Source organism: Atheta coriaria, unplaced genomic scaffold (assembly GCF_025399875.1).
Source record: "Atheta coriaria isolate IRGN ID8LTWV9N9 unplaced genomic scaffold, Caltech_Dcor_3.1 hic_scaffold_3_pilon, whole genome shotgun sequence".
In the NCBI taxonomy this organism is placed as follows: domain Eukaryota; kingdom Metazoa; phylum Arthropoda; class Insecta; order Coleoptera; family Staphylinidae; genus Dalotia; species Dalotia coriaria.
The window spans coordinates 5,752,150-5,775,918 of NW_027045445.1; the positions used below are offsets into that span (position 1 = coordinate 5,752,150).

A 23,769-nucleotide genomic window follows, 5' to 3' on the forward strand; every position below is an offset into this window, starting at 1 on the left:
AAATTTATACGCAGAATATAAGCTTTCATGGTAGGCAACCCACAATACACCAATGTATAATAAGTTAAAGTACAACAACAAAATTATAACATTTTACTGAAAATAAACAAAGTTAAAGATAAATATTAATACAGATATTAATATTATAATAAAGTAAGTTTATTTATAGTCATTTTTTCGTTTAAAACGCGTGGATTCGTTTAAAAATTAATTTTTTCTCTTGTAGGTTATGCATTACTGTGATTTTTACTTGTAAAACAAAACAATGCAATCTGGTAGAGACTCTCGACTGAATTACTCCTCAACATGTTGGATAGACGACCTGCCCGTATGCAAACAGTCCGGAATCGGTTTCTCTATGAATCAGATCTACAGAGAGGATGGCAACAGGCAAGAAGAACATGCTTTTGAAGACAGAAGCTTCCACTGTGGCTTCCACAATGATAACAATTCATTTCTCTACGGTGTATTTGACGGCCATGAAGGCACCAAAGCAGTAGACTACTGCTTTCAGAAAATGCCGGCTGAAATACTCCTCGGACAACTAAATCCGTCAATGAATGATGAAGACATCAAAGAAGTGCTCAGACAAGCTTTCATTGGTGTTGAGAATGGTTACATGGATTCACTCAATGATTTACTAGCAGAGAGAGCTGCTTATGATGTACCTGAAGGTGTAAATCCATATGATTACTTCAAACAAACTGAATTGGAGCATTTACATCAACTGAACGCGAATATATCATCAGGAACAGCAGCTGCAATTGCATTGATATACAATAAAACACTTTTTGTGGCGAATGTAGGCAACTGTCGAGTCTTACTCTGTGAAAACGACCCAAATGCAGTGTTAAAAGTGATTCAGTTGAGTATTGATCATGATACGAGGAACGAAGATGAAGTTTTGCGGATGTCTCAGCTTGGTTTACAGGCGGATCGCTTAAGAAAACGTAATTATTTCTATAAAATCTGAAAAATATTTATTGACAGGTTGGTTTTTTTCATTGCAGATGTCAGGCTAGGCAACCAAGAGAACACGCGGTGTTTAGGCAACCATTCAGTCAAGGGTGGGTATAAAGAAGTGGAAGATTTAATGAAAGCCGCGCAGGAGCCGATCATAGCCGAACCAGACATCATCGGCGGCATAAAACTAAACGATAGTCATCGTTTCTTACTTCTAATGTCTTCTGGATTATACAAAGCAATCGAAGAAGCCATGGGCACTGATCAAGTCAATAAATATCTCGCTCAGAGTGTCGTAGATCAGGTAAATATAAAAAACTCACCAAAATTATTTAAAAACACTCAAATTTCAGTTTAGAGAGCAGACAAACATCACTGGCGTGGCCCAAGCTGTCGTTGATAAAGTCGTTCGTCTGCATCACGATTGGCACATGACTAATTCATTATCCTACGATAGAACACGAGAAGATATCACGTTAGTCGTGCGCAACTTCAATTTCCCCATGCCGAACGCAATCCGCACGCCAACTGTCAGTTTCAATCCGCTGGTGGCGACATCTTTAATCTCCACAACGCCTCAGAGTACACTAACCAACTCAACGAGTCTCTTCAACAGTGAACAGAGTAATACTAACACAAACAACTATGATAATACAAATAGTAGCTCAAGTTCCGAACCGGCGCTGCCGTTTCCCGATCCGGATGAGAAAATCAAAGCGTATGTAAATTTTAAGGATTTCTACAAAAATGTTGAGATTGCGAAGAAAAATGGAACGTTACCACACGGATTACTGTTATAGTTGTAATATTAATACTTTTTTTCGGTTAAAAGTGCCTCGCGTCCTGTGTGATATTGATATTATTAAATATTGTATATATTTAATATTTTATGTTTAATTGACTTATTAGACCGCCAGGGGGCGTTGGATTTCAGTTTGGATGAAATTCAACGCCATCTGGTGGTAAAATTAGTAATTTCTGTGTTTTTAGGTTAAAATATTGCGATTTTTGCAGGAAAAGTATCTTATATCCTTCATAATACCTTTTAAAACATGTACACAAAATTTCATGATGATCCCATGTGTAGTTTCGGCGTGAAAGCGAAACAAACATACTTTTCATAACTTTCAATCTGGTTTATTAATATTCTTCCATCATTTGCCGAACTGATTGTGTAACCTCGCATTTGTTATTAAAAAACTTGAAATGTACAAACAGATTGCAGATTGTTGTGCAGCAGGTGAACGTGTGTGTGTGTGTGAAAAATGGCGGCTACCCGCCGCTAGACGGCGCATCAACAACAGCTACACCTACACTCGACTCGACCATGGTAATTAATTTATATACCTATATATAGTAATAATAAAAGTGCGTTTCATTTAGAGTTTAATAGGTTGGTGTTTTTATCCTTTTAGGCCGATGGCATGACCTTGAGGCGCTCGAAGGCTTCCTTCTCGAGGTTCTCGCGGCAGTCGGGGTGCGCGATGTTGATCAACGCATGCGCACGCTGGCGGATGTTCTTTCCGAACAGCGAGGCGATACCATGTTCAGTTACAACGTAATGCACATGCGCACGGCTCGTCACAACACCAGCACCTAAATTTTAAACATTTTTAAGTTTTATTTATTTTTTTGAGGTTATTTATGAGTACTAACCTGGTTTGGGCACAATGGAAATCTTACTCTCGCCTTTCTTCGTAGCTGATGGCAGTGCAATGATTGGTTTACCTTTCCCATCGAAACCCTCCGCCGCCCCGCGGATAAAATCAACCTGCCCGCCGAAACCCGAATACATACGAGTGCCAATCGAGTCGGAGACAACTTGACCAGTGATGTCAACCTCAATCGCTGAGTTAATAGCTGTCATTTTAGGTAATTGCGAAATAATGCCTACAAAACACACAAAATCATCAAAAATTCATCTAATAACCCATTTAAACTCAATACTTACTTGGTTTATTGACATAATCCACTCGTAACATCTCCAAATCGGGATTATTATCGATAAAATCATACAATTTCTTCGTGCCGATAAGGAAGGAACCTACCAGCCGGCCTTGATGCAAAGTCTTGCAGTGATTGGTCAACGCACCACACTCAACCAAATCAATCACACCACTAGCGAACATCTCCGAATGCACACCGAGATTCTTATGATTCTTCAACTGCGCAAGCACAGCGTCGGGGATATTACCAATACCCATCTGTAAAGTGGCGCCATCTTCGACGAGGTTATCCGCGATGAGTTTACCAATCTGCGCTTCGATCTCCGATGGTGGTTTGCCACCATGCGTAGGCAAATCCACATCACACTCAACCGCATAATCAAAATGTGATTGGTGAATAATCGCATCGCCGAAAGTCCGCGGCATTTTTGCATTTATCTGCGCGATGATGACTTTCGAATGGATCATGGCCGCGCGCACACAGTCTACACTGGTGCCAAGCGAGCAGTAGCCATGCGTGTCAGGTGGCGACACCTGGATGAGCGCAATGTCAGGCTGGATGAGTTTCTGATAGAAAAGCTTGGGGATTTCATGCAGGAAAATGGGTATGCAATCCGCACGACCTTCAGCGACGGCTTTACGGACATTCCCACCCATGAAGAACGAATTCGACCGAAAGATGCCTTCGCAGTCTTCGGCCGTGTACGCCGCTTTGCCTTCGGTGTGCATGTGACACACTTGTATGTCGTGGAGTTTTTTTTCCTTGCCGACTTTCGTCATTGCTTCGATGAGGACCACTGGGGTGGCGGCTGCACCCTGGACGAAAACAGTTTGGCCTAGAATATTGAAAATATGAAATTAGATTATTGCCAATTTGTGTTTTAGTGATGTAATTGCGTATTTTCGACTTTTCATGAGTCATTGACGTCAACGTTGGAAATAATTTATTCAAACATGCGAAACGGGTTATAAATATCGAGAAATACCTCTGGATAAAAATACGCACACACCAAAACATCATATCGATATACTTTGAACTTAATAAGTTGAGATATTGTATTGCACGTGATTAAGTTTATCAATTTTATCTGTATTTACACTGCAGCGTCATGTGAAGTTAATTTTTCAACGCGATAAATATCTATTATCGCTGGTTTGACAATATAATGACAATATAATGACACATACCAATTAATTATTTGTTTAGTGTGTAGATTATGCGTTGTTTGAAATGTTTTTACTGTTATTTGCAGTTATGTAAGCAAGTTATCGCTTGAAAACGCTTTTATACACACGCAGTAATTTTAAACATGTTTATCGCAGTCATAACATTCGTAAAAACGGCTAAAACTGTGTGTTTTTATAGGTTATTATACTATATTGCTGTGTAAACACAATAGGTACAAAATGGTGTCGCGTCTGCGCAGTATTTTGTATAATTTGTGTGTTTTACATCTATATACATCTTAGTTTTATGATAGGCAACCAATGTTACACCAAAATGTCAAATATGTTAGAGAAATCGCATGAAAACGCTTAAAAACCATTTAACTTTACTTGTTTTACATCAAGCTGCATCAATCTGCAAGATAGGCAACCAATTAAACACAAAAACGTCAAATATGTTTGAGAAATGCATGAAAATGCTTGAAACTGATAATAATTTACTAGTTTTACATCAATCTGCATCAATCTGTAAGATAGGCAACCAATTAAACACAAAATGTCAAATATGTTAGAGAAACCTCATGAAAACGCATAAAAAGAAGTTAACTTTACTTGTTTTACATCAATCTGTAAGATAGGCAACCAACAAAACATCAACATGTCAAATATGTTGTAAAATCGCCTGAAAACGCTTAAAAAATATTTAACTTTACTTGTTTTACATCAAGTTGCATCAATCTGTAAGATAGGCAACCAATTAAACACAAAAACGTCAAATATGTTTGAGAAATGCATAAAAACGCTTAAAAACAAGTTAACTTTACTTGTTTTACATCAAGCTGCATCAATCTGTAAGATAGGCAACCAATTAAACACAAAAACGTCAAATATGTTTGAGAAATGCATGAAAATGCTTGAAACTAATAATAATTTACTAGTTTTACATCAATCTGCATCAATTAGCAACAAAACTTAATTAAAAACACAAATGTATGCACACAGCGCGAAATAATTATTAGACGTGCTGTATATTCGATGTAAACGCGACCTTTGTATTTTATATCAATCTCATTGTCGCCGTGTGGCTTAAAACTGGACTTGAAACAGTTGAATCAATGTGTGCCATTGCCACACCACCGACTCTAACCGCTGTTTGCCGTAAACAACTTAAACAAACGACGATTGCACGAACTTTATACTTAATTTGATAATCACGCAACGAAATAAGTTCACAATTACATCAAAATAATGAATTAAATCATAAAATCCGCTTGTATTTTGGTTTTTAATTGGGATTCAAGGCTCGATTGCTCAATTCCCGCTGGCAATCGGCCAAAAAACGATTGGAAACACTAACAAGACGCCAGAAAATCCACGCAATGGCGTCAAATAACAAACTGTCAAAAGTTAACATAACCCAACAAACTAACCTTAATATTTTTATGTGTAAATTGTGATTATATTATTTTTGTGTTGTGAATATAACTTACATGATTCTAGTTTGGCAAAGGCCTCCTCCGGTTGAACGATTTTCGGGCAACTACCCCGAATGGGCATCGCCGGCTCCGGCGTGTACGTGTACAGATTCCGCTGGTTGTGGAAATTCCGCAGCCGCGAAATCGCTGAATTGAATCTCGACGCAGCGCCGGCCATCTTCGGATTGTGCGTACGATGAATTTGGTGAATGAGAGACGAATGAATTTGCGCTGCGTGTCGTGTTGACTGTCGGACCCGGACCGCCAAACGTCGCGATGATCACACACTGACTGTTTGCCTGCTCTAGCAACGCGCCGCGCGCAACGACGCAAACATCAAACACGTACGGCCACCGATTCAAACTATTCACGTTCAAGTATCACGCAGTCGTGGCCTTGGGTTCAATTGCTAGTAAATCATGTAGATACCGACGCGTACTTATGTTTCTAGTTTAAACAAACTTAAAGATAACAATAAATATTACTGTTTTGAGTTTATCCTTTGGGTATACACAATGGTTACGTAAACGATTTTCCATAAAACTGTCATGTTGGTTGCCTAGTCAACATAAAACATAAAAATTAACTTTATTAACTAAATAAAACAATATTTAACAATAAATATACATTAAACAATATATTATTATAATATAAAACTATTTCATTAAGTTTTAATCTGATTATTATCAGTTTTATTAATTTATTGTTATAATATAAGTTTTAGTGTACCTAGCGACATCTGACGGTGAAAGTTGGAAGTTTTCAGTAGAGGTGGTAATCATGTGACAGCACGTGAAACAATTGCCTCTCGGTATTGGTATTGCTGTTGGTAGCTGATTGTCGTCCTGATTTCACCGTCGTCCGTGGTTGATTTCAGTGCAACTCTCCTGTGAACGCCAGAAAGATGTCGTATCCGAGTTCGATGAGCGCCAGGGCGGCGCACAAAGAGCACGTCCTCGCCGTGTCGCGCGATTTCGTCTCGCAGCCACGTCTGAGTGAGTAAAAATTCATTTCTATCGCCACCATAACACATACACTGGGCTGGGTAAAATAGGTCATATGATCACACAAATTTTCATTAATTCAGCTGTTTAAACACACAAATCAACATCAAAACTATCATAAAATAGTATAATACTCAAAATAAACAAAATAAAAGTAAAAATAATGAATTTACACCAATATCAGCTGTTTGAGGCATCACATGATCAAGCCACTCCTAATAATCTCAATCATTTTCAGCCTACAAGACAGTCTCGGGTGTCAACGGCCCACTGGTAATCCTCGACGATGTAAAGTTCCCCAAATACGCTGAAATCGTGCAGCTGAAGCTCGCCGATGGGACTTTGCGCTCGGGTCAGGTGCTTGAAGTCAGCGGCTCCAAAGCCGTCGTTCAAGTATTCGAAGGCACATCCGGTATTGATGCAAAAAACACGCACTGCGAATTCACCGGAGACATCCTCCGCACGCCTGTATCCGAAGACATGCTCGGTCGTGTCTTCAACGGCTCAGGAAAACCCATCGACAAAGGCCCACCAATCCTCGCCGAGGATTTCCTGGACATTCAAGGTCAACCTATTAATCCATGGTCGCGTATCTACCCCGAGGAGATGATCCAAACTGGCATTAGCGCTATTGATGTGATGAACTCAATCGCGCGTGGGCAGAAGATTCCGATCTTCTCCGCTGCGGGTCTGCCGCACAACGAAATCGCCGCGCAGATCTGTCGTCAAGCCGGTCTTGTAAAAGTCTCTGGGAAATCAGTCCTGGATGATCACGAGGATAACTTCGCTATTGTCTTTGCTGCCATGGGTGTTAACATGGAAACTGCAAGATTCTTCAAACAGGATTTCGAGGAGAATGGTTCCATGGAGAATGTTTGTCTGTTTTTGAATTTGGCTAATGATCCGACTATCGAGCGTATTATTACGCCGCGTTTGGCGCTGACAGCTGCGGAATTCTTGGCGTATCAATGCGAGAAGCATGTTTTGGTTATCCTGACTGATATGTCTTCGTATGCGGAGGCTTTGCGTGAGGTGTCAGCCGCTAGGGAGGAAGTACCCGGTCGTCGTGGTTTCCCTGGTTACATGTACACTGATTTGGCGACGATTTATGAACGTGCTGGGCGTGTTGAAGGCCGAAATGGGTCGATTACGCAGATTCCGATCTTGACTATGCCTAACGATGATATCACCCATCCTATTCCTGATTTGACCGGGTATATTACCGAGGGGCAGATTTACGTGGATCGCCAGTTGCATAACCGGCAGATCTACCCGCCGGTTAACGTGTTGCCTAGCTTGTCGCGTTTGATGAAATCGGCTATCGGGGAGGGGATGACACGTAAGGATCATTCGGATGTTTCTAACCAACTTGTAAGTCTTTTTAATTTTTTAAAAAAAAATTAAAATTTTTATTTTAGTATGCGTGTTATGCTATTGGTAAAGACGTGCAGGCAATGAAAGCCGTGGTTGGTGAGGAAGCCCTCACACCTGATGATCTTCTGTATTTGGAGTTCCTCACCAAGTTTGAGAAGAATTTCATCACGCAAGGTAACTACGAGAACCGCACCGTCTTCGAGTCGTTGGATATCGGCTGGCAGTTGCTGCGTATCTTCCCCAAGGAGATGCTGAAGCGTATTCCGGCGACCACGCTCGCTGAATTCTACCCGCGAGACTCGCGTCACTAAATTTCATCCACACACAACACACACACACAGCGTTTGAAACATGAGAAACCTAAGTAATACAATAAGTAGATACGTTTTAGTGCAGTTGCGCGGGCGAGTTGTAAAATGTAAGTGTAAGTAATGTAATTACAAAACAAAACCGAAAAAAAAAAACCAGCGACGATTTTCATCTGCAAATGTCTTCAACATTCAACCATATATTAATTACTTAGTCTACCAGTGGATGAGTTCGTGTACAGATTGATATTGTTTATAGGTTTGTTGTTAGTTTGTATATTGTTAGCTGAAGACACACGCGACACAGAGATTTTATTGTATTTAACATTCCAGGCGAGCTGCAAGCGATTTCTGTGTTTTTTTTTTGGAGAGCAGATTTTGTTCAAATCGGAAACTTTGTTCTCTGTCAGTATTTTTGATTCACACCGTATACTAACAGCGTTGTTTCGATGTGTGCAATAATGAGAGGCGGTTTTCGATAATAATTCGCGGTCATATATGTATGTTATTGTAATATGATGCAGTTTGCTAATTTTAATTGTAATCTATGAAATGAGATGTTAACTTACCAATGTTAGTAGCCATCGTACTTGTAGTTCAATGAATAAAAGTATGAATATTGCTTCAATTGGTTCATTTCAATTATTTTAGCAAGGTTTTAGAGGTGTTTGTGTGGTAGGCAACCAGTTATACACTAAAACTGTGAAAAATTATGTTTTTGTTTTAAGAAAAATGCAGAAATAGAAGAAATGACATCTAATTTGCTTTAGGGGCGTTAAATCTTCTTAAAAATTTGTTTTTAATGATGTATACATTAATTATCAATGATATTCCATGATTTTGTGTTGTTTATTTTATTTTATGCAGTTCTGAGGTTAATTGTATGATAGGCAACCAATTTATCACAAAAAATATGAAATATTCAACAATTTAGCGTTCCACTCTTTTGCATATTACACAAAAACGAGAAATCACACCTAATTTTCCTTAGACAGAATAAATCTCCTTTAAATTCTCTTTCTAACGATGTCTAAATCAATTCTCTACGTTATTGCAAACCGTACTTATTACAACGAGAAAATGTGAAATGTGTTCAATTCAATGACAAAATGTTACGTTGTACTCTTTTGCTGATAACAATAAAACAAGAAATCATACCACATTTTCCTTAGGCAAAATAAAACTCCTTTAAATTCTCTTTTTAATGACGTTTAAATCAATTCTCTACGATTATCGAGACCAGAGTTATTGCATTTTGAAAATCAAAAAATTAAAGGTTATATTACTTTTATTAATGCTTGATTATAACAACGCAGATTTTGATTTTTAAACATCTACGCGAGCTTACGCCCACGGCTAATTATAGCCAAGGAACAAATGCGACGAATTGTTCATTCGCAAGCTTTGCAAGCTCTGAATACAAACCACACTACTATTGTAACTAAACTGTAACCAATTAATTACGACGAACTTTTTTCTTGGCAAACTGAACATCAACTCAAACTAAACTTAAAAAAAATACAAAAATACAACAAAATAAATCAAAATATTCAAAATAAATAAAGTTATCATCTTTTAAATAAATAATATTGATGTTATTGTTATTATTTATGTTGTTGGAAGTAAAATTGGGCTTAAAACTCAAAATATTGAGTGTTTTTGCGTATTTTTGATTGAATCCGCAATTTTGCCTTCAGATGAGCCGAAGAGAAATGTTTATAAATACAAATGTAGGTGAATATCTTGTAAAAATAGACCAAGTTATATTTACGTGCACAGCGCCGTCATCGCGGGCCAACGCAGCTCAAGACTTTTTGGAAAGTGAAAGAAAATACAATTTTCACATTTTTTCAATGAAAAACAAAGAAAAAAATGGCGTCTTTCCTACATCCACCATTTTATAATAACCATACTAAACACACCCCAATAACCTCAAAAACAAACAAAAAACCCTTTAAAACACAAAATATTCAAAATATTTGAATGAAAATGACACGCCACGTATCAAATTGACTTAGCTAATCAGGCTTTGTCCTGGCCGTAACATAACTATGGGCATACGCGCACACCGACGCGCATGAGCCATGCGCTGAGTAAAAAATACTTATTATCGTGCGCCTATAGTGTTTCCACGGCGGCGGCGGCATGCTATTCCCGGCTGGCGCTATATAAGGCAGGCCGCCGCACACACACGCGCCCGCCGCCCGCCACGAGGTTATTTAAACCGAGCGCCGCCCGACCAGAAGGCAGTCACGGGTCGAACTTGGTTAGAGCATTAGGTATACTTCGACACAATGGTAAGTAGTGTTAGAATCTGCAACAAAACCAACAAAAAACACATTCATTCACACCGCATCGGGAAATCACACAGTGCAGTGACCAAAATTATTGGATTACTTAATCAACCTAACAGACTTAAGCAAAAAACGAAAAAATTTGTATTACGTAACACGAGCTATAAATAACTGGCCCCTTGGCATCATGTCAGACTATATTTGGACCTGTGTACGGAATTACACTCTGCGCCGCCATTTTGAATTTTTTTTTTGATGAAGATTCAAATTGTTTTTTTGTGTAATAATTTAGGCGGATAAAGAGAAGAAGGTAAAGAAGAAGAAGAAGGAAGACGCGCCCGCGGACGCGCCTGCTGCCGCCCCCGCCGCCGAAACGAGAACCTCCAGCAAGGGCTCGTCGAAGAGCTCGTCGAAGAAGGCGAAGCGCTCCGGCTCCAATGTGTTCTCCATGTTCTCCCAGACTCAGGTGGCCGAATTCAAGGAAGGCTTCCAGCTGATGGACCACGACAAGGATGGCATCATCAGCAAGAGCGACCTGCGCGCCACCTTTGACACCGTCGGTAAACTATCGAACGAAAAGGAGCTGGACGAGATGGTTAATGAGGCTTCCGGTCCCATCAACTTCACCCAGCTGCTGTCGCTCTTCGGCAACCGCATGGCTGACTCCGGTGGCTCCGATGACGACACTGTTGTCATTGATGCCTTCAAGACCTTCGATAAGGACGGCACCATCGATTCTGAAACGTAAGATATTCACTCTACGCCATTAGAAGTTATAAATTGAGGTTATGTTTATGTTTTGTTGGTTATTGCAGCTTCCGTCATGCCCTGATGACCTGGGGCGACAAATTCACCGCCAAGGAAGTGGACGACGCGTTCGACGCCATGGAGATCGATGACAACGGCAAGATTGACACCGCCGCGCTCATCACCATGCTCACCGGCGCCGAGGAAGAGGAGGGCGGCGAGGCTGCATAAGAATGCGTTATCTAATAAATCAATAATCATCAAATTGTTATGTCAGACAAGAAAATCCAAAACAATTCTTCAACTATCATTCTTCATCCTATTATAACAGTTATTGTTGTAATACCAAAAAAAAAACCAACAACAACACACTCATCGTTATTTTTATTGCGCCGCGTAGCGCGCATGCGCAATAAACTCATCCACACCAAATATTAAACAGAAGCGAATAACAACTCGGCTGTATTTTACCAACGCAGCGAAAACACAAGAAGAGCGACTCTGTCGTTGCCAAACGGAAGCCATGTCCGACACCCGGTGACACGTGTAGGCGCAGCACCAGCGACATCTAGCAACATCATGCCGGCCTACCAAGTGTGCGACCACACTTGCGTTTGTAACCAATTAATTGTTATTTATAAAAATAGAAAGATACGTTTATTAAAAATATTATAAGAACTACGTACATCAATATATTTAACTTACATCATCGGTAACGCTTGTTCTTTGGCCTAAAAGTGATGAAACATTAGCTATGCAACCAAATATAGTCATGTGGTTTGTAATTTTACCGATAGGTGGTGTTAGCGAGCCAGAAACATCGAAAATTTACGTCACAAGTGAAAAATTCGTATTTTTGCTTTTATTAGATTGATTTCTATATTTTTTGATAAATATTTAGTTAATTTCAGTAAAAAATGTAAAACATTACATATGCAACCAAGTACAACCAAAATAATTCACAATTTGACCGCTAGAGTGCGCTAGTGATTCACAAACATCAAAAATTCTCGTCTTAACTGAAAAAATCATATTTTTGCTTTTATTAGATTGATTACTCTATTTTTTGATAAATATTTAGTTAATTTCATTAAAAAATGTGAAACATTACATATGCAACCAAATACAACCAAAACAATTCACTATTTGACCGCTAGACTGCGCTAGAGATTCACAAACATCAAAAATTCACATTTTTTACTTATTTAATCAACGTGTAACCAACTTAGACACTTAAAATTGACAGAATATTACCTATGCAACCAAATATAATCACCAGTTTCCCAATTTCACCGCTAGAGTGTGCTAATTAGTCACAAACATCAAAATTCACGTCAAACGCACAAAATCCTCATTTTTCATGATTTTCATGTTCATTGCCATTGATTACCATTGAATAAGATCTCCGCAGCGTGATGCAGCCCAATAATTACGTCCAAACCAAATCTTCCAAGCCCAAAGTGAGTTTCAACGAAATTGCGGTTGAATATCATGGAAAATACATGAAACTATCGCCGCAATATGTGCACCTCAAAGATGTTGAATGTTTGCAACCAGCGTCACAATTCTCAGCGTTTTTGATGACAAAATGGACGTTGATGAGGTGGACTGTGAGTTGCCACGCGAGCCGTTTTTCTTGGTTCAAATGGACACCAGCTAAATAACAATATGATAATCATGATGATTTTATCTAAGAAAAACTAAATATATGCATTAAACCATTGATTTTTTGTATGTGGCATTAGGCAACCCAACATACACTTAAGCTAAGAGTCGTTTTTATTAATTTACAGGTAAATATACGAAGTGCTTCTATTTTTGTCAAGAAAAACTTAAATATTTACCTAAAACATTAGGCAACCAAATATACACTTAGCTAAAGTTAGATTTATTTCCGTTTTTCTTTTAAAATAATAATTTACAATAAATATATTGAGTTGTTGAGCAGAAGCGAGTTTGACGGACATAAACAGGCAGAAACTTTCACTCGCTGAACGTGCCTGTCCATTAATAAAACATTAATTTAATTAAATTCATTAATTACCACTTGTACCACTCGTTTTGTTCCAAAGTGGTTGTGCAGTTGATTAGCATACGCACATGTGTGAAATTAAAGAAATTCACTTTCTTTCTGTAAATAAATAATATCAAAACATTTCAAACGTTTTTTATTGATAACTTCTCTTTACTTTCCCCAAACTTCATAAAACACATATCAAAGTAAAGATAAAATTATAACCAACAAATACACAAGTGATTTTTATCAAAATTTTAAGTTTTTGTGTGTTTAAACTTAAAAAATATTAAAAACTAGCTTTAACCCTTGGCTTCGCTCGCGAATATCTAAAATAATGAAGTTGCTTCCGTACGCGTCTGTAGTCACAGAAGAAGTAACAATGAAGTAGAATGGCGGGAAGTTTAAAATGGCTGAAAGTATAGTCTATGGAAGTATAGTGTACAGTCTCCATAGTGTAGTCAATTGGATTTGATGTTGACGTAGCTGTCGGTAATACAGTGTGATAATACAGTGTGATGGTACTATAGTACTTAGGTTTGAGCTTCATTGCTGGAATGCTAGATGGCGTTAAAGTAGTCAAATAGCCAGATGCAGAGGTATTATTGGCTAAATTATTTCTTTATTTTATTTCAAAAATATTTTTTTTATTAAATAAAAAGTAGCCTATAACCATTCGGAGACCACTAAGAATATGTGTACAAATTTTCATGATGATCGGTTAAGTAGTTTTTGCGTGAAAGTGTAACAAACATCAGGACTTTCGCATTTATAATATTAGTAGGAATAAATGAAATATTAAGTAATTAAATGACATTGTAATGTGTTTAGTGTTCAGCAGACGAGCAAGGTCCAGAAATGTTGTTTATTCATACCATGCACCTGATACAGTAGTAACATTAGTAACAGTAGTAAGAAAAGAAGTAGTAGCGCACCGCAGGTCGCGAAGAACGCTGTTGCTGAAGTTGAGTCGGTGAGTTAAGTCAGTCAGTCAGTCGCAGTCAGTCGCGCGGTGTTTACGTGCGCGGACGCATCGAAACGCGCGTGCGGGCATTACTCTATGGTGAATTAAGACTTAAGAAACACATTTGTTCTTTTAATTGAGTGCTACAACACGGAAAATCAATGTAAGTGTTTAAATTTTCTTTATTTTCTATTAAAAAACATCATTTTTTAATGTTTTTGTACAAAATAACCTAAAATATTAACAGAAATTGTGTTTATTTATGTTATTATCATGTAAAATCGTAAAATAACATTTGAATTCTCTTAAATTTTACTTAAAACATTGTTTTTAATGTTTTTCCACAAAATAACCTCAAAAATTCAAAGAAATTGTATTTATTTATATTTTTATTATGCAAAATCACTAAATATTATCTTCTACAACACAGAAAATTAAATTTTTCTTTAAAAAACATAATTTTTTCATGTTTTACTATAAAATAACCTCAAATATCAACAGAAATTGTGTTTATTTATGTTATTATCATGTAAAATCATAAAATAACATTTGAATTCTCTTAAATTTTACTTAAAACATTGTTTTTTATGTTTTTCCATAAAATAACCTCAAAAATTCAAAGAAATTGTATTTATTTATAATTTTATTATGCAAAATCACTAAATATTATCGTCTACAACACAAAAAATTAAATTTTTCTTTAAAAAACATAATTTTTTCAAGTTTTATAATAAAATAACCTCAAATATTACCAGAAATTCAACTTATTCTTATTTATTTATATTTTTATTATGCAAATTTACAAAATCTCATCAAATGAAGCATCTCTAAGTGTTTTTTAATGTTCCACTTGTTTCACTCCAATGTTTACGTCTTGATTTGCGTCTACTTGTATTGCAACAACTTTTGTTTCTTTTTTTTCTGCGCGCGTTGTTAATAAGCATCTAAAGAAATGCAAGAAATGCGATATTATGTCACCCGAATGATAATCGACTCGAACATTATTCAAACCAGAGAGTTTCTTTCTTTCTGTGCGCTGCATTAACTTTTTCTTTGAATATTATGTCGTTGATTGCGTTGCACCGCATTGCGTATTGTCATTTACATGGTATTTTGTTTTGTCTTTAAACGATTGTCTCGACAGAACAACAAAAAATAAATTATTCACTCAATTTAGTTGTGGTACTTAGATGTAGAAAGTTTAAATTTATGAGTTTTGGTTTTGGCATTAAATTTTTAGTTAAAATAATTAGTTAGTAATGATTGTTCTTACATAACCTCAAATTTAGACTATTTTTAACGTTTTTCACGATATAATTATATTAAAATTACTATTTGTAGTGTAAATTTATGAGTTTCCTGCTTTGTCATTACGTTTTTAGTCAAAATAATTAGTTATTGACGGTTATTCTTACATAACCTCAAATTTGAACTATTTTTAGCGTTTTTTATTGTTTAATTGTGTTAAAACTGTTATTTTTAGCTTTAATTTATGAGTTTCCTTACTTGTTATTAAATTCTTAGTTAAAATATTTAATTATTAACGCTTATTGTTACATAACCTCAAATTTAGACTATTTTTAAAGTTTTTCTCGGTTTAATTATATAAAAATTGCTATTTGTTGTCTAAATTTATGAGTTTTCTTATTTATCATTAAATTTTCGGTTAAAATCATCAGATAGTAACGCATTTTTTTTACATAACCTCAATTTTAGACTATTTTCAAAGTTTTTCAACGTTTTCACGTTTAAATTACATAAAATCATTTATTTATAAATCCACAAATCTATTTTTGACTATTTTACGTTTGTCACACGTAATTTAAAACCAATTATCACCCAAAAAAACTTAATTTAAGTACTACGTGTTTATCTGGTTGCCTAGTTAAGTTAGTGTTTGGAAATCCCGACGAAATGACATTTTAATTTCCAAAAAATCATTAACTACACTATTACTTCACCGATACATTCCACACACACATATATAAACATTTATATAAGAATCAACGAAAAGTTCACTTGTTTAAACTAGACCTACTTGTTTCTACCTACTATCATACTCATAATCACGTTAGGCAATTCATAAACAATTAAAAGACTATCGTCGTGCAATAACGCAACCGAAAGTTGTCTATATGGTCAACTACAACTAGAAATCGAACGTGAAGAATATTTGTGTCATGAATGCTTGTAGAGAAACCAAGAGAAGCAAAAGAACCAAGAAGTAGGCGTCAAGTCAAATATTTGAGGTTATAATGATGTCTAACGAGAATTTAATCGATGTGGCTAACCAAACGTAACACTTTAACACTTGTTGAGACTATAATTTGCACTCGACATTACACATTACTCTAAATAATCTAAATTGATTTATTTTTTGTGTTTTTATATAAGTTATGAATTGTGCATTGCATAACTGGTTGCATATCGTTAATAAATTTGCAAAGAATGTGAAATATTAAGAATTTAAGATGAACAGCTATAATTATGGAACTGATTTATGGAACTTTGCAATTTGCTTGATAATTTATTACAAATTTACGCATAGTGCTTGGATTATATAATTATCTGTATGTTTTTATTGAGTATCAATCAGGAACTGCAATAATAGTAAAAATATTCAATAATAAATACGGAATTAACGGTGCTATGAAGAATGCGAACCAGTTACTGTTAGTTATAATGGTGTAGTGAAAGGAAAATCACTGGACAGTGGACAAAGAAAAAAAAGAAAAATTTCTTAGTGAAAATAAAATTATTTCTAATATAGGCAACCCAACATACACTTTAGTAATGCAAAACATATAAAACTCTTAAATTTTTGTTCAAAATTTTCTCTTTAATTGTTTTTTTTACGTTGTAAAAGTTGTGTTACGTATTTTGTTTGATTTTATACTCGCTTTGTTTACATTTACTCACGCACTACGTACACGTACTCGCAAAACTACAAAAATAGAATTTCCTCACTGCATTCACAGATTTTCACACAAGATCGTGTTTAATCCACGATTTACAATCCACATTGTGTTCATACCGCGTATTTAAGCTATGTAGTAACATGTAACTTAAATAAAATGTTACTTTTCTTACATATCTGCAACTTTAGTTGAGTGTAACCATAGAATTTTATGTGTTTACAATTGAACAACTAAAACAAACGATGCTCATGAATGTAATGTAATGTAATGAATGTAAAACAGAATTACTCGAACATTTCATTTAAGTTTAACAGTTTAACTGTTTTATTTTATTTGCATTTAAGTTGAATTCCAATTCAAATTTAAATCTGAATTTGAATTTCGTACGTGTTGATGTTGATGTTGATGTTATTGTATTGCACTTGCATGGAATAATGAAGCAGTTATTATGTCACAATTCGTACGCGTACGTACATTCAGCGGTGTTGGGAATACGAGTGAATATCGCGCAGAGATTCGATTACATGCGACACGCGAATTTCATTATTCATCGGCGTGTACGAAAACAAAACGGTACAAATCTACAAATGAGTTGTGTATTCGTATGTCGTACATGATTGCCACATAATGTAGATAATATACTCGTAAATTGCGTGTCAACTTTCCACGCAATGAATTTTCACAATAATCATTTTGTATTTGTATTGTGTTTGTAAAATTATAGATTTTGTTTAATATCTGGTAAAATTTAATATTTGAAACAATTTTTTTAAGAGTATCTTATAGTTTAGGGTAATAGCTTCAAAATGGCGAAAAAATGGCGTCGTTATCATGAATAGTTTCTGAGTTATTGATGTTTTTATCAATTTTTAAGAAAATTGCAACGTTGCACATTTTTACTCTCACGTAAAAACGGCAACGTCTTAAATTATAATCTTTTGCAGGTTAAATCTATAATAAATTCTCTTTCAAATGATATCAAATTCAATATTGTAGGACTTTAAATAACATAGTTACAAGACTTTGAAAAACGCACTTAAATTAAGTCAATAAAATTATATATTTTATTAAATATCTGATAAAATACAATATTTTAAAAACTTTTCAAGGTCTATCTTATAGTTTAGAGTAATATCTATAAAATAAAATTAAAATGGCGTCCATATCATAAATAGTTTCCAAGTTATAGACGATTTTATACGCGCTTTCCTTTTATACCTGCAAACTACCCGCAAAAAGTGGTGGGGGTAGATGCATTAGCCTCTCCCACCCTTCCTCTTCTTTTCCAAAATGTTCCCTAGACTATACTACAAACATAAAACCCAAAAAACCTAAATTATAAAATTGTGTAATCATAAATTTGTGTTTTTTATAATTTCCAGATGCCGACCGCGGCCCCGATGATTTATACTGGAATCCAATGGATTTAGACAGTGATGAATCCATGCCGTACCCCAACAAACAATACATAGACCCCTGGGACCTGGAAAACTACGCCTACATCCGCCAACACCTTGATTCCGTCGACCTCAGCTCCGACCCTAGTAGTCTCGGAGAACCGCAGGAAACCTCCGCGTTCTACTACATCCCCGCACGTCCCCTTGAACTACCCCCTACACATCAAGACGATGAGAGTATTTACTACCATCATCGAACCATGGGCGGAGAACGTCTTGAGAAGATCTACGATACGCAACACTCACAACACTCGCAGTATAACCAAGATGCTGAGTATTATTATACTATGAGGAAGGTGCCCACTGTACCTACGACTAGATATGATACGATAGCTAGGTCTGAGAGGGATAGAGGGTTGAGGGGTGGAATGGCTGGGAGTTATGCGGCGATTGATGAGCTCTTGATTCGCAACGAGATTGCGAGCTCAAGACGCCATCGGAGAGCGTCCCATGCGGGGTCTATTTATGGGGGGTCGTTGCCTGTGCAACCACCGGCGCAGCAATATGGGACTTATGTCAGGAGAGGGTCAGGGAGTAAAGTTATGCCCAGGGAGGATATTTATGAGCAGTACAACTATGAACCAACAGGTAAGTTATGAAAATTTTCATATTTTTGTAAATATTTGGTAAAATATGTTGTTTTTAAAATTTTTTTGATTCCTATCGGGTAGTTTAGGTTAATATCTATAAAATGGAAAAAAGATGGCGTTGGTATCATGAATAGTTTTTAGGTTATAGAGGTTTTTATTTAAGTTTGGGGAAAATTGCAACGTTGCACTTTTTTTGGTTTTACCGAGAAACGGCAACGTGTAAATTTATAATATTTTGTAGGTTATATCTCAAATAAATTCTCTTTCTAACGATGTCAAATTTGATAATTTTAAATAATAAATAATTGAGTTACAACAATATAAAAACATTAATACTGAAAACTAAAAATCAAGTTTTTAAGTTTTCAGATTTTGTTAAATATTTAATCAAATACAATATTTTAAAAACTTTTTTGAAGTTCACCTTCTAGTTTAGATTAATATCTATAAAACAAAATTAAGATGGCGCTGTTATCACTAATACTTCCTGAGTTATCAATGTTTTTATTTAATTTTCAAAAAAATTGCAACGTTGCACTTTTTATCTTCTCACATAAAAACGACAACATATAAAACTAAATCCTTTTTACACGTAAAATCTTAATTAAATTCTCTTTCAAATGATATCAAATTCAACACTTTACGACGTCAAATAACAAAGTTACAACGCCATAAAAACACTCGTCACTTAAACCACATAAACCCAACATAAATAGTGATATGTCTAAATTTCTATATGTAATAACATCCATGGCATCTAAAGTATCAATTTTTTTCCATTTCAACTTGAATGTCCGACTTTCCTTTCGTAATTACCTGTGTACACAAATACTAACTATAACTCGTACCTGGCTGCTACGAATTTTCTAGTGACCGGTGAGCGGTTTTATTTCCTCGTGCTCGTGCTTGGTGGCTTGTGAAATTGTAGGAAAAGATTCGATAAACTTCACCAACCGACGGAAATCAAGCAATTATATCATTACACTGGCCATACACTTGTTACACTTGTGTCACGCTGCTAATAATTGGGCGATTTTACGCTTTTAAATTAAAATTACGTAAAGATACATTCAGATACACGCTGAGATATGCAAATTGGTTTTGTTCCGGCTTTCTTATGCTTTCTGTTTCGTTACGGTGTTAAATATTTATTACACAAGGGTTTAAAATAGTTAAACACAACATTTACATCTTAAAAACTTGATTTTTATTGTTTTTATGCAAAATTTTGACGCCCTTGATGATACAATGCATAAAACACGTTAACCTAGGCAACCTTCGCTACTAATATCTAATTGTTCAAACAAATCATAATTTCACCGGCTGTAGCAATTAGCAAACAATAGAAATATTAATAATCGTCACCTTGTAACTTTTGTAATGCTGTAAATGTTGTACGCGCAGAAAAAACAAACAAATTTAGTTCTTCTGTTGTGTTTTTCTTCTTGGCTGCGTTTGTAAATGTTGTAAATGCATGAATATTGTATGTGTTTGCGGTGTGGTGCGCACCGGCAATTTCTAATTGTGGAGGACGTGTGCCAAAGAAGGTTTATTGGTGTAGGAAGTGGCACATCCGTGCTGAGCGATAATCAGCGATCATCATGATCATCGTGATCACACACGCTACTAAAATGGAAGATTGCGGTGTTTAACGTGTGTGGATGGTTCAAAACATTACACAATCTGTAAATGGGACCTTGTTGCATATTAATATATTTGCATTACATGGAAAGAAGGAATAACTAACGGAGATTAATTTATTTTAGTTTATTTTTGTGTTTTTGTGTTATTAGGGTTGCCTAGGGTGTCAGGTTTATTGAAATTGCATTTGTTGCACTTTTTTGCTTTTTACGTAAAAACGGCAAGGTATAAATTTATAATCTTTTGATGATTAAAACTAGAATAAATTCTCTTTCTAATGATATAAAATTTAATACTATAGGACTTTAAATAACAAAGTTACAAGACTTTAAAAAACGCACTAAAATTAAATCATAAAATTGGCAGATTTTATCAAATATCTGATAAAATATAATATTTTAAAAAGTTTTTCAAAAGCTATCTTATAGTTTAAACATATACCTATAAAATAAAATCAAAATGGCGTCCTTATCATAAATAGTTTTCGAGTTATTAACATTTTAATATATTTTTTTGAGAAATTTATCCAATTTACACACAAAACAACATATTTTCATCTATTTTTTTGTTCAATATGTAAATATAGTTGCCTAGATACTCACACATAACCTCAAATCTATCCTCCTAACCAGTTAACCCATTATCTTAATCTGTCGTGTGCATCAACGCCTTTTCACGCCTCGAAAACCCAACATGAATGTCACGCGAATCTCTTCCACTCTGATAAGCCACAAAATGGCGACCTTTGTTTCACACGCGCATGCACACACATAATACACCTAATACACTTCATTTTCTTCATCAATGCACCATTTTAACCAATAATAATCATCCAACAACTTCATACAATTGCAAACAATATTCCAAACCACAAACCGTGAAGTTCACAACTTATTCTAACTAATTACTACTAATAAACTGTTAATTACACGTATTAATTAAAATAAGTTTTGATTTCATCAAATTTTTAATTGCGGACGATTTAGTGATTGTGATAGTGAAAACAATTACAAAACAATTTCGCAATGCATCAATTAAATTATTTATGAAAATTGTCATGGTCAAAATGGCCGCCATGGCCGCCGGTGGGAATTCGAAATGCTGCTTTAAGTAAAGCAACTTTCGCTGCCATAAAGTAAAGCAGCTTCAATAGCTTATTGATCCAGTGTGTTACTTTAGCTTTTTTATTTTCATCTTCGTCGCTTCGGATGACCGAAAACAAGTCTTTGGCCATGAATATGGACGACAACTTTCCATCTTCGACGCGGCGAATGAAATCGTAAAAGTAATGCCTTAAAAATACTCAGCTTAATTATACCTGTGCTCCATACCGAAATTTTATGACTTATTACTTTCTTTTTCAATTATTTTATGTTTTTCTATGATATTTCAATGGAATTTTGCATATTAGTCTTGTAATTCATCCGTAGATGGCGTTGGAGTATAACTAACCTTAAAATACGTTTAATTTATGTTTTATCTTGTTGTAAATAATAGAAAATGAGGTTTAATCGAGTTGTTATTCTCTAATTGTCGTGTTATAGCAGGCAAATGCGTGAAGAAGATAGAAAGCATTAAATGCGTTGAAATTCTGCGCTGTTATGCCTTGTTAATGCAGCTAATTTCGCGTAACTTTTGTGTTGTGTTACAGAAACCGATTTGTATGGTATTCCGGAGAATACCAGCATGCAAATCTACGAGAAGAATAAAACTCTGCGACGACAACATCAGATGAGTAAGAATGATGGTCCTGTGGCCAAAATGGCGAAGTCAAGGAGTCATAGTTTCTCAGTTGGGGATTTAGAGTAAGTTAAGTCACAAAATGGCGGCTTTTATTGTTTTTGTTTATTTTTTCTTTAATTTTTTTTATTAATTTAGGTATGATTCTTATCGTACGCATCAATCGATCTACAATGATGATCAATACATGCGTTCGGATATATATGATTCGACAGGATCATCTCCGATTTACGATGATATCAGGAGTTCGTTATCACATCGACCTAAACCCAAACATTTCAAGTTAAGTAACTACGGTCATTTGAAGATTGATTATTCTTTTAGTTGGAATAATCTGAATAAATATATTTACAATTAAGACGTTTTATTGATTTTATTGATTGTGTTTTATAATTTATTATTTTAAGGCAGCACGCTGTACTGATAGGCATATATTTTGTTTAGAAAGTATAATAAATAATGTTTTAATATGCTATGTGTATGTAGGCAACCCAACTTACATGCAACTGTTCCCACTCTGTTTTTAGTCGTGCACAACTAAGAACATAACCTTGGTGAGTTTATATTGTCCCATAACTTTGTGCGGGTTGTCTGAAGCTATAAAAAAGTATGAAGAAGGACAAAACAGTGTTTAGAAGGGCCGGTATTATCAAATAGAACAATCACAGGTATGTAGCGCCCTCTTTCTTGTTTATTTTTGGTTTATGCAACTAATTTTTGATCAAAACATCATGAAACAAGTTTTTTAACGTATTTCTTTATAAAATTGAATGTTATTGATTGTGTATTGATAAAATATCGTAACAATTTTGTGTTAAATTAGCAATATATTATGTTTAGAAATGATTGTGGTGTAAATAAACAATATTTTATGTTAACGTAGGCAACCCACACAACGTGTGACTTTCCCCACTCTGTTTAAGTCATGCGCAACCAAGGACATAACCTGTGTGAGTTATTATTGTCCCACTACTTTGTGCGGGTTTTCCGAAGGTATAAAGGGCATCGCACAACGCCAACAGTGTTCAGAAGGACTGGAGTTATCAACCGGAACAGTCCCACGTATGTAAACATCATATTTCTTCTGTATTTTTGATCCATGCGTCGAAATTTCAATCAAAACATGACAAAAACAAATTTATCAATGTATTTTCATAATAAAATAAA

General features: G+C 35.5%; 5 protein-coding genes across 5 annotated transcripts; 4 read left to right on the forward strand and 1 right to left on the reverse strand.

The window, feature by feature from the left end:
• Positions 1-2,220, forward strand: LOC135789679 (TGF-beta-activated kinase 1 and MAP3K7-binding protein 1-like). Its single transcript, XM_065299631.1, has 4 exons — positions 1-153; positions 227-950; positions 1,011-1,267; positions 1,317-2,220. Exons 2-4 carry the CDS (start codon positions 266-268, stop codon positions 1,761-1,763), a joined length of 1,389 nt encoding a protein of 462 aa, XP_065155703.1. The 5' UTR covers positions 1-153; positions 227-265; the 3' UTR covers positions 1,764-2,220.
• Positions 2,079-5,904, reverse strand: LOC135789678 (4-hydroxybutyrate coenzyme A transferase). The gene is made up of 4 exons (XM_065299630.1): positions 5,567-5,904; positions 2,915-3,745; positions 2,620-2,853; positions 2,079-2,559 (listed from the first exon to the last, which is right to left on the reverse strand). The coding sequence occupies exons 1-4, from the start codon at positions 5,727-5,729 to the stop codon at positions 2,375-2,377; spliced, it is 1,413 nt and encodes a 470-aa protein (XP_065155702.1). The 5' UTR covers positions 5,730-5,904; the 3' UTR covers positions 2,079-2,374.
• A 452-nt stretch (positions 5,905-6,356) lies between these two features.
• On the forward strand, positions 6,357-8,865 carry Vha55 (V-type proton ATPase subunit Vha55). Its single transcript, XM_065317777.1, has 3 exons — positions 6,357-6,546; positions 6,794-7,926; positions 7,974-8,865. Exons 1-3 carry the CDS (start codon positions 6,456-6,458, stop codon positions 8,238-8,240), a joined length of 1,491 nt encoding a protein of 496 aa, XP_065173849.1. The 5' UTR covers positions 6,357-6,455; the 3' UTR covers positions 8,241-8,865.
• Positions 8,866-10,381: 1,516 nt separating this feature from the next.
• Positions 10,382-11,989, forward strand: Mlc2 (myosin light chain 2). The gene is made up of 3 exons (XM_065317971.1): positions 10,382-10,534; positions 10,824-11,275; positions 11,347-11,989. The coding sequence occupies exons 1-3, from the start codon at positions 10,532-10,534 to the stop codon at positions 11,507-11,509; spliced, it is 618 nt and encodes a 205-aa protein (XP_065174043.1). The 5' UTR covers positions 10,382-10,531; the 3' UTR covers positions 11,510-11,989.
• Positions 11,990-14,236: 2,247 nt separating this feature from the next.
• LOC135804157 (uncharacterized) lies at positions 14,237-23,072 on the forward strand. The gene is made up of 4 exons (XM_065317929.1): positions 14,237-14,419; positions 18,557-19,219; positions 22,514-22,667; positions 22,741-23,072. Exons 2-4 carry the CDS (start codon positions 18,595-18,597, stop codon positions 22,958-22,960), a joined length of 999 nt encoding a protein of 332 aa, XP_065174001.1. The 5' UTR covers positions 14,237-14,419; positions 18,557-18,594; the 3' UTR covers positions 22,961-23,072.
• The last annotated feature ends 697 nt before the right edge of the window (positions 23,073-23,769 follow it).